This window comes from Enhydra lutris, unplaced genomic scaffold (genome assembly GCF_002288905.1).
Source record: "Enhydra lutris kenyoni isolate GAN:26980312 unplaced genomic scaffold, ASM228890v2 scaffoldscaffold71, whole genome shotgun sequence".
NCBI classification, from domain to species: Eukaryota; Metazoa; Chordata; class Mammalia; order Carnivora; family Mustelidae; genus Enhydra; species Enhydra lutris.
The window spans coordinates 1,987,201-1,998,332 of NW_019154155.1; the positions used below are offsets into that span (position 1 = coordinate 1,987,201).

The 11,132-nt window shown below is 41.3% G+C and overlaps 1 protein-coding gene across 3 annotated transcripts in view; it reads right to left on the minus strand.

Moving 5' to 3' along the window:
* The window catches only part of LOC111159904 (nucleoporin 58), a 41,248-nt gene extending 37,948 nt beyond the window's left edge, over nucleotides 1–3,300 (minus strand). The window contains exon 1 of one of the 3 annotated variants that reach the window (XM_022522580.1): nucleotides 3,069–3,300. In XM_022522580.1, the coding sequence (XP_022378288.1) occupies nucleotides 3,069–3,175 (107 nt within the window). In that variant the 5' untranslated portion in view covers nucleotides 3,176–3,300. The remainder of the gene's footprint in view (nucleotides 1–3,068) is intronic. The other 2 variants (XM_022522581.1, XM_022522579.1) reach the window with 2 other exon arrangements.
* Between the last annotated feature and the right edge of the window lie 7,832 nt (nucleotides 3,301–11,132).

Consider the following 11,132-nt stretch of genomic DNA (forward strand, 5'->3'; position numbering starts at 1 on the left):
CTGTCAAATAAATAAATAAATAAATCTTAAAAAAAAAAAAAAAAGAAAGAAAGAAAGCAAAAGAGAAATATCTCTGCAGGAGAGAAATTTATTTAAAAGCTACTCCAAACAGGACCAAGTTTTGCCTCAACCCACTATTATCTGCCAATGGCTCATCAGAATGTGTTACAGTTGACTCCAACAGGTCAGGAATATTGTTTTAACTTCTCCAGCATGCCCTAATGTGGACTTAGAAAGTAACATTTATGGAGCACTTACCAAGTGCCAGACATGATGCTAAGTACATTACTCATCAGCAACTCTGTTCCAGATGTGGGAACTGAGGCTTGGAGAGTAACTTCCCTAAAATGATTTACCTTAAGAGACCAAATCATCAGATGGCACTAGGGGAAGTCAGGTCTCCAAACCAGTACTCCACCAGTCAAATGTTAAGGCAGTGTCTCCCTTTCATTCATTTATCCAAGCCCTTCTAAAGTTTCTTTCTTTCTTTCCTTCTTTTTTTAAGTAATCTCTCCACCCAGTGTGGGGCTTTCACCATCCCAAGATCAGGAGTCATGCTGTTCTGACTGAACCAACCAAGGGCCCTTTATCTAGGCCTTTCTAAAGACTGTGTCCATGTTTCTAGCTGATCACTATAATTGTTTTACTCAGTAATTCAACAAATATTTATTAAAGCCCTCTTCATGTGCCAGGAACTGTCACAGGGACAGAGGATAGGGTGGTAAATTTAAGACTCAGATCCTGTCTTCAGGAAGTTTCTAATCAGTGAAAGAAATCATCAATCATTCATTCATTCAAAAAATGTGTAGAGCTCCACTGTCTACTGGGGATAAAAAAAAGTATGAAAAGGTCTTCGCTTTGTGGAGCTTCCATTCTACTGCTGGGATCAGAAAACAAGTCAACAAAAAATGCAATGAACTGATTACAACTGTGATAAGTGCTACGTTACAGGGTACGATGAAGATGGAAACCTCCTCTACACTTGCAGATCTAAAAAGTCCTCTCTGGAGATGCCAACATTTGAGTCCCAAAAGTAGACACTAGCTTGGCATATGAGGAAGGAGGTGGGAGGGGAATTCTAATGAGAGGGAAATGCCCCCAAGCAGGAAGGGGATTGGCCAAGCCTACCTGAGGAACTGAGAAGATGCCAAAGTTGATACAGCAGTATTTTTCAAACTAAGATTAGGAGTCATCTGGAGTATAAAATCAATTTAGCAGATCATAACTGGCATCTTAAAAAATGAAATGGAACAGAACAGAAAATATCAAAGTGCATCACATAAATTAAGGGTAAGTTTCTTTGAAACTTTGTTTCAGTTATTTCTTTGCCTGTACCTGAAATGAAATAATTCCTTTCCCAGTAAGTCTGTATTATTGAATTGGAACAAACTGAAATGAGGAGATGGGCTCAGGATGAATCTGAAGAGGTTCCAGATTATTTGGGTCTTGTGGATCATGGTAAGATTTATTTTTACTTCATTCCAAGGATAATGAAAAATCATTACAATAAGGCAATGGGAATTTAAAAAATGACTCTGACTATATTGTGTTAAAAAAGATTGACATCAAAGTAGATTTTTGAGACAGCAATTGCGATTCCATTGAACTAATCTAAGTAGGAGATGATAGGAATAGTTTTCGCCAAATATGAGAAGGGTTACTGGTTGAAAACCTGGAAGAAAGAACCAGTACCCTTATTTATCTCACCATATAAAACAGAGTCCATTATATGGGAGTGTGTTCAATAAATATTTGTTCCATGAATGACAAGAGCTTGCAACAGGGTGGTGGCACTGGAAGTGAAGCAAATGCAAACTAGGTAATTAAAATTAGCAGGCCTTGCTGATTAAGGGTGCAGAGAGAAAAGGAGGTATTAAGGGAAATTCCCAGACTTTTTTCTTGACTATGTAGTCTGTACCTCCCCCCCCTTTTTTGGTAAATTATATTTTTTATTTTTTTTTTAAAGATTTTATTTATTATTTGACACAGAGAGAGCAAGCTCTCAAGTAGGCAGAGAAGGGGGGGGGGGATAGGCCCCTTGCTAAGCAGAGAGCCCCATGCGGAGCTCAACCCCAGGACCCTGGGATCATGACCTGAGCTGAAGGCAGAGGCTTAACCCACTGAGCCACCCAAGCGCCCCTGTACCTCCCCGTTTTAATATAAGGAAGATATTTTTGGCTTTTTACTCTATAATGACATCCCTCAAGCTTCAGGAGATACCTTGTAACATTTTCTATGCACACTTCTAGATGTAATGAACTCCTCCCCTTTTACCTTAAAAAGACTGAGTTCTAAAAATTAAATCTCTCACCATGAAAATGACCTTTGACTATTATTAATGTCTCTTTCTAAACCTCTGCTGGCTGTATTTCGTCATCGCCTGAAGCGGTGGTTTAGCAGGTTGCACAAAAACGATAAATATGCTACCTACATTTTCCAGGGTAACTAGAAGACAATGTGAGTCATTCCAACATAACACTCACGTATACTAATACGCACGCTGTTCAAAATTACCACCAAGAAATGCTGCAACACGTATTTAAAACAAAAAACTACAGTAACAAAGGATAGGGTTCCATGAGGTACCAAGATGTGAGCTCGTTTAAAATACCACGAAATCATTAAAGCAGTGGAATCTCCAAAACCGTATATCCTGCAATGAATTCTGAATTATCAGCAATAAAATTGTAATTGTCCCCCTTAAAATTTTTCTATTGTCTTTTTCTGAAACCCCAGAATGACCCACAATGTCGTTCATTCGTTCTGTGCCTCAGACTGCCGCACTGCTAGGGCTCAGCGTGAAATCCCAGGCCCTTTCACCCAGCCAGACCCCACTCGACAGGGACACTGGGTGAACCATCGTGGATTCTGGGGACCTCACAACCCTATGACCATCCTCCCGACCAGGCCCCCAAACGGCAGGATTATGAGGCTGGCGCCGCCCAAGTTTGTCTTTCTTTTTCCCAAACCCACTAGAAAGGAACGCAGCGGGAAGGGAGAAGGACGGGCCCACCCACGGGAGTCTCACGGAGAGGACCCGGGCCGGGAAGGCGAAGAAGCGTAGTTACCTAGATGCCCCCGTCCCGAAGGAGAAACCGCCGCCTGCGCCGGTCCCGCCGGGGGCTACGGTGGTGGAGCCCAGCGTGCTGGTCCCGAAGGAGAACCCCGTGGACATGGCTGCCGGGGCTCAGCGCCGTAAGGAAGCTGCAGGGGGTCTGGACGTTCCTCTCTCCTCAAAGCCAGGGCGGGCCAGGCAGCATCGCTCTTGCCCAGCCGCGACCTGGCGGGAACTTCAAGCCCTAGAGGCTGAAAAGACAAGGCCGAGGTGGGTGGGGCAACCACCCGAGAGCACGTTCCGGCTCCCGCCGCGCGCACGTAACCCACCGGGAGCGAGCCCGCCGCGCAAGGCACCCTGGGATGGGAGGGGGGGTGGATCGCGCCCGCGCAAGGCATCCTGGGAGGGGGCGGGCTGCGCGGGGTGGGGCTCCGGTCCTCTTAAGGGGTAGGAGCCTGGCGTTAAGAAAGCAAAACCGTTTCTTTTAGTTCTGTATTTGCATATGTGTTGACGTAATCTGTACTTCATGGCTGTTGAATATTATTGCTTATGTCTTTCTCTACTGCTAAAAGGATGCGTGGAATCCCAAGGTGGGGAGGGCCCTATTGAGCAGTCCAAGCCCTGTCAGAGAAAAGGAGGCGCGCTCAGTCGTGGGTTGGCTGCCGTCCCTTCCCGGAGAAGGACGGGTAGCTTGTCTTTCCCTGACAGTTCGGAAATGAATTGATAGCAATTCATTCATCCTCTCCACAGCTTTTGGAGCCCGCTAAGCGCAGTCATTGCGAGTTGCCACCCAGGATGCTCAGAGAGCGTCCTTTGGTGGGGGGTGGCCGATCCCGTTGGTGGCGCTGAGCAAACCCCCAGGACGTCAAAGGATGTAGTCAAGTCCACGAAGTTTTTGCCGCGTATCCTGCCGGGTAGGAGTCTGGGTCTCCGGGCCCATCGCGTGAGGTCCCGCGATGGCTGCCTTCTGGCTTTGGGTTGTGCATTGATTGCTCTGACGCCTCTTTGCTACCTACCAGAGGAACTGCCAAGTGGAAGGGTTAAATGCAGAAACAAGCACAATATAGTGCGGAATTTAAGAGTTCCATGAGCAACCCCTAAACATAAGAAAAATGTAATTTAAGGAAGAGATCCCCTCTTGTAGAAGCATCAGGAGAAGCTTCATGTCTGGTGCATTTGAGGTGCTGTCATCATAATGTGGGTCTTTATTCAGAGATTGTTACATTACTCCCGCAAATGGTTTTCCTACTTGTGATTTCTTCCAGTAAAATTCATCCCATAAGCAACCACCAGATTTGCTCTCCTAAAACATAATTCTCACCACTGCACTGCCTTGATGAAATACCCAGTGGCCCTTTAGGCCAGCATTCGTCCTCCATAAGACAAATCTAAGCTCAGGCCTCACAACTCCTCTTAATGCAGCACATTCTCTAGTGTTGAGGTTGGGCATTGCTGCCTACTGTGGACTGAATACTGTCCCTCTAAAATTCATGTGTTAAAGCCTTAACCTCCAATGTGATGGTGTTTGAAAATAGGGCCTGTGGAAGGTATTAGGTTTAGATGAGGTCACGAGGGTGGGGTCCTCATGATGGGATTATTTCCCTCATAAGAAGAAACATTAGAGACCTCTATTTCTCCATTTCTTGAGGATACAGCTAAAAGGCAGCCTTCTTAGGCAAGAGGAGAGCTGATGAGCACCTTGATCTTGAACTTCTCAGCCTCCAAAACTGTGAGAAATTTCTGTTGCCACCCAGACTGTAGTATTTTGTTATGGCAGCCTGAGCACTTACACATTACCTCTGTGTTTGTTTAATTAAAAAACCTAAATAGCATTTTAGATATTGTGGACATCACCATAAGAATAATTAAAAAGTGATGTATTTGAACTGTAATTTTTTTTTAAAGATTTTATTTATTTATTTGACAGACAGAGATCACAAGCAGGCAGAGAGGCAGGCAGAGAGAGGAAGGGAAGCAGGCTCCCCGCTGAGCAGAGAGCCCGATGCGGGGCTCGATCCCAGGACCCTGAGACCATGACCTGAGCTGAAGGCAGCGGCTTAACCCACTGAGCCACCCAGGCGCCCCCGAACTGTAATTTAAAGAAAAATTTCATAGTGACTGAACAGGAGGAGGAAAAAATGAAATATCGAAGGTTTTAGAGCTTCAGTGATCTAGAAAATGCTATTATCGGTGATAACTTGTAAGATGGTTAATAAGAGGACTATGAGGAAAAAATGTAGGGTATTTTGACTGGAAAAAAAAAGATCCAGATGATTTTTGGAGGAAGATAGAATGTGGCTCCCTACATCTTTTAATTCCATTGTGTATTCTTTCCAAAACTTTTGAAGAATATCAACATAAAATTAGTAAGTTCAAAATGCTTGGCCTAGGAGTACCTCGTGGCACAGTCAGTTAAGCGTCTGCCTTCCACTCAGGTCACGATCCCAGGCTTCTGGAATGGAGCCCAGCACCAGCCTCCTTGCTCAGCGGGGAGCCTACTTCTCACTCTTCCTTTGCCTGCCGCTCCCCCTGCCTATGCTCTCTCTCGAAATCTCTCTGTCAAATAAATAAATAAATAAAATCTTGTAAAAAGATGCTTGGCACATACAGTTTATATGTTGATTAATAAAACATGTAAGGTTAGCTGGAAGGAAAGTACATGTAAAAATGTAGTAGGGACTAATATATATTCATAATAAGGGAAACTGATATGGGCCATATAGGAATTAACTTCTCAATCGTTCTGTAAATCTTAAACAGTTTTAAAAATAAGTTTATAAGGGGCACCTGGGTGGCTTAGTTGGTAGAGCATGCAACTCTTGATTCTCAGGGTTGTGAATTCAAACCCATGTTGGGTGTGGAGTCTACTTTTAAAAAGCTAAATAAATTGGGGCGCCTGGGTGGCTCAGTGGGTTAAGCCTCTGCCTACAGCTCAGGTCATGATCTCAAGGTCCTGGGATCGAGCCCCGAATTGGGCTCTCTGCTCAGCGGGGAGCCTGCTTCCCTTCCTCTCTCTCTCTGCCTGTTTCTCTGCCTACTTGTGATCCCTGTCAAACAAATAATCAAATCTTAAAAAAAAAAAAAAGCTAAATAAATAAAATATAAGTTCATAAAAGAAAGTAGTGAGAATTATGAGTTAGATAAAAGTTTGAGTTTGGAGGGAGCCATTCAAATTGGTAAAGTATTCCTTTAACCTGATAAAAGTTTTAGTATGGCATTTTTGTCTTGTATCTGGCAGAGTAGTTTAAATTATGCAGAAGTAACCCCTGAGCTGCCACAGAGAGGAGGGCTGCAGGGATGGAAAGCAGACTACTTAGTGAACCGTAGTATTACAATCTATAACATGGCTCTAGATACACTGAGTGTAAGACTGGACCTCAAAGACCTTTTCTCATATAACTTCTTTTGCTTGTCATATTAGCAAAAAGAAAACACTTTACCTCCTTTATTCTACAGAAATAGAACTCCAAAGAAAGCAGTTTCTATAAGCCAGTAATGTGGTTATTAAATGGAAAGCTTGATGTAAAATGTACATGTAAATTTCATGCCTATTTAAGCCTAAAGTCTATGCATCCAGGCAAAACCATGCAGCACAGGCCTTTGGCTTAACTGTCCTTATTTAGAATAACACATTATATTCCAAAGGATGTTTCACATATTCCTCTTTGACATTGGGGGACCTGAATCCATATAGCAATTCTATGGGAATTACCTCTTTCCAAGGATGAAGCAAATGATTCAGATTCTAAATTATGTAACAAACCACATTCCTTCCCTTTGTTTTTTTATATTATGTGAATCATGCTAAGAAAACCATCTTTTGCAGATTTACTGGCTGTATGGTGACGTTGCTAATGTCAGAATCAAACTGAATTATCCGAAAGGCAATAGCATTGTGAAAAAAAAAATTTAATTTCAACTTGCGTTAAAATGGCTAAAGAAGCTTGTTTCCGTGGTATGCTCAGATCAGGATAACTCTGAGAAGTATCATTTGAGAAGTTCTAACATAGAAAGGAAGCTGGAATCTTAAGTCTATTTAAGTGGATCCACAATTTATATGGTCTGATCCTCTGAAATAACCAAGAAAGAAATTACAATTTAAATCCTATATATAATCAGTTGACCTCTGTCTTGAATTTATTCCTGGGGATCTATTGACTTTAAAATTTTGTATAGTGTCCTAACTTTTTATAAAAATCTTATTAAAGTTTCAAAAGATCCAACAACAACAAAATTTATAGAAGGATAGATCAATAGTCAAAATGCGACAAAATGTTAATAACTGCTGACTCTACAAGAAAGATAGATGGGTGTTCATTGTACTGCTCTCTCAACTTCCCTATAGGTTTGAAATTTTTCATACTAAAAAATTGGAGCCTAAATCTAAAACAAAAGTGTCCAAGAATAGATCTAATAATGATCTGTTTCCTGATAAAATTTTCACTCATCACCCAAGAAATGAAAAAAAAGAAAGAAAGAAAGAAAGAAAGAAAGAAAGTAAAGCAATATAGGGAGTCTTACATGAAGCTAATTTTATTTATTTGTTTTTAAATTTTTTTTAAGTAATCTCTACATCCAACGTGGAGTTCAAAATCACAATCCCAGGGCACCTGGATTGCTTAGTGGGTTAAGCCTCTGCCTTTGGCTCAGGTCATGACCTCAGGGTCCTGGGATCAAATCTCTAAATGGGCTCTCTGCTCAGCAGGGAGCCTGCTTTCCCCTCTGTCTCTGCCTGCCTCTCTGCCTACTTGTGATCTCTCTCTCTCTGTCAAATAAACAAAACAAAACCAACCAAAACAAAATCGCAACCCCATGATCAAGAGTTACATGCTCTATCAACTGAACTAGCCAGGCATCCCGAAGCTAATTACATTTAAAGTGTGGTCATTTGGTTTGATATTATGTCCTTCCTATTGGTGAGTGTGGATGATGGGACATGAAAAGGTTGCTTTCATGAGCTGATAATGATAATGTATAAGAATAAAACCAGGAAAAGAAACTTGGCAATGTCGGCATAAAATAAATAAGGGAAAATATCTCGTTGCCATTCATTTTCATGCTTCCCTTTTTCCTTAAAAAAATCCCGGTTTTGTGGGAAACATTTACCTGTGGCCAATTAGGTGTATGTGGGAGACTTGAAATGAGACTCACCTCATGAATGAATATGACTCATTTAAAAGAGTAGCTGCCATCCATCCCTTTTGCCATTCTCCTCTTTCTTGCCTGCTGCCTGGTGCTTACACATGTGGCTGGGTCTCAACAGCCATCTTGGTCTGTGAGAAACTTAAGAATGAAAGTTATATGCTAAGGGGGTGTAGCAGAAAAATAGTATAATTGAGTCATCATATCAGTCATGATTTGCCTACCTTCAGACTTCTTTTATTTTTTGAGATTTTATTTATTTAGGGGCGCCTGGGTGGCTCAGTGGGTTAAAGCCTCAGGTCATGATCCCAGTGTCCTGGGATCGAGCCCCACATCGGGCTCTCTGCTCAGCAGGGAGTCTGCTTCCCCCTCTCTCTCTTTGCCTGCCTCTCTGCCTACTTGTGATCTCTGTCAAATAAATAAATCTTAAAAAAAAAATAAAAAAGATTTTGGAAAAAAAATTTATTTGAGAGAAAGAGAGTGCTCAAGCAGGGGGAGGGACAGAGAGAGAGGAGAAACAGACTCTGCCACTGGTCAGGAAGCCTGACATGGAGCTCCATCCCAGGATCCTGGGATCACAATCTGAACTGAAGGCAGACGCTCAGTCAACTAAGTCACCCAGTTCCCCCTTCAGACTTCTTTTAAATGAAAGAAAAAAAATTAACTTCTGTGTTATCATAGTTGGGTCTCTGTTATTCATAGCTAAACTTAATATACCAGTTTAAGTAGGAACCCACACTAAATGATAAATTTTGTATATGTTACTGAAGAAACAGGAAATAGCCATGATGAACCAAGGTCCAGATTTTCTATAGGATCACTATACAGTGATAAAGGCAAAAACAAAATATCCTGTTATCTAATTTTATTCTGCTAGCAGAGAGCACAGTTGAGTTCTAGTCTCAAAAACATAGGAGCCAAAGAGGGAGAATGTATCTGCATTTATTGTTCTCACATTTTAACGAAACAATTCACTGTACCTGATGGACTCAGTATCCACTGTCATGGAGCAGAAATACATTCATAAGACTATTCCAGCATGCTCAAAATTTCCCTCAATTCTCTTTGATCAGTTTTCCCACAGCTTGATTAGACCTCTTTTGGTTACAAGGAATAAAAATCCTCTCAAAGTAGTTTAAGCGCAATTGTGTATACATGTGCGGAGAGATGTGGGAAGACAGAGTTACTGGTAGGTCTTGTTATTGAGACATGGGAGACAGACTTGGAATACAGAGACGTTTCAAGTGAATCTAGAAGAAAAGGAATAGCCAGGCCTCAAGTATATCAGAAAGCGACAGCTAGACAGTTCATAAGAAATAAACAGGAGAGAGTTGCACTTATTTCGGAACTGAGAAGATCTGAAGGTCCCAGAGGATGGGGGAAGGATTAACTAACTGGTTGAGTGCCCAAGGGAAACAGGGGGCATTCAGGCATCTGCCACACAAGAATCTGAGACCCAGCTCTCAAGGAGCAAAGGCCAGTAAGCAAACGGGGAGAAAATGAAACAAACGTGGCAGAACAGATTTCCCCCCACCCTGTCCCTACCTCCAACCCCACTGTTATCAAACCAGGGAGGTATAGGGAATAAGAGTCTTTGAATAGGATAGAGGGGCAAATTTATATTTATGTTAAACTAAACTCTTGACTCCTAAAAATAAGTTTTTTCTAAAACCCAGAATAATCGGTACAAAGTTATTGAGAGGTAAAAGGAGAGCCAACAAAGCAGCCTTAAAGAGTAACTGTGAAGAAAAAGCTACTGCCTGTTTCACCCCATAAGAATCCAGTGTTGAATGAAGGGATTATGCAGAATAGAGCACGACTGACCACTGTATCCACCAATGTTAATAACCAGTATGAACGGACAGAAAGATCAGACATGGATACCACTTGGGCAAATCATCAATATTTACTCATCTAAAGGATTCAGAGAGAAAGTCACACCATCAGGATAACCTGAAAAATGATGAGTAATCTTCTTTAAGACAGAATGAGGAGCAAGCCAGCCTCCAAACTCTCAAGACCGGAGACAATGAGAGTTATACTAACCTCTGGAAATATAATATTTCTCCCTCCAAGTATGAGACTGAGGCATATCGGCTAACTTGTCTACATGCACTTTGCTGGGCCAGGTGCACGTCCTCACCTGCAGGTATAGAATACAGAGTGTGATCACTTACATACAATGTACAGTCACTCTGATAAGAGCAAATGTTTATTCCGTCACCCATTCTCCTCAAATGAACACAGCCTGATCCAAATAAATTCCTAAACTCAGGGCTGAAGAGGAAGAATGAGGATCAGCAGGTACACAGACATCTCCAGGGATTCTGGGATGCATTCTTAAAACACACACGCTCACACCTATTATTTATTGAGCATTCATTGAGGCCAGCCACTAAGCTTGAGCATTTCTCTTCATTACATCATTTAACTAACACAAATAACTCAGTGGAGAAGATGATGTTAAGTACTACTACTTACAAATAAGTAAACCGAGAGTTAGAGAAATTAAATAATTTTGCTAAACTCACACAGATAGTGAACAGCAGAAATGAGATTTGAATTTAGATAGCTTTGATTCCAGAAAGAATTCTGACCATAGATTTCATCTTCTGCAATAATATACCTAAAAATAAAAGTTAAGAAATGGAGTCAAATGAAATATTCTTATTCTTTCAATGACTTATGTTTATTTAAGAAACAACCAAATTAAGAAATATAATTGCTCTTACAATATCTCATTAGGTGGCAAATAGTAAACATAATTATAAAAGCAACAACATTTACTTTTAAAATATAAATGTTATCTCACATGAATCATAGTATCAGACAACTCTCACATATTTTGTAGGGGAAGTAAGTGTTTTGGTTTTTTTTTAAGAGTGTTCAAACAAACGTTAAGCATTAGGGAGAAAGGAATGCAGGAGATTCTGAT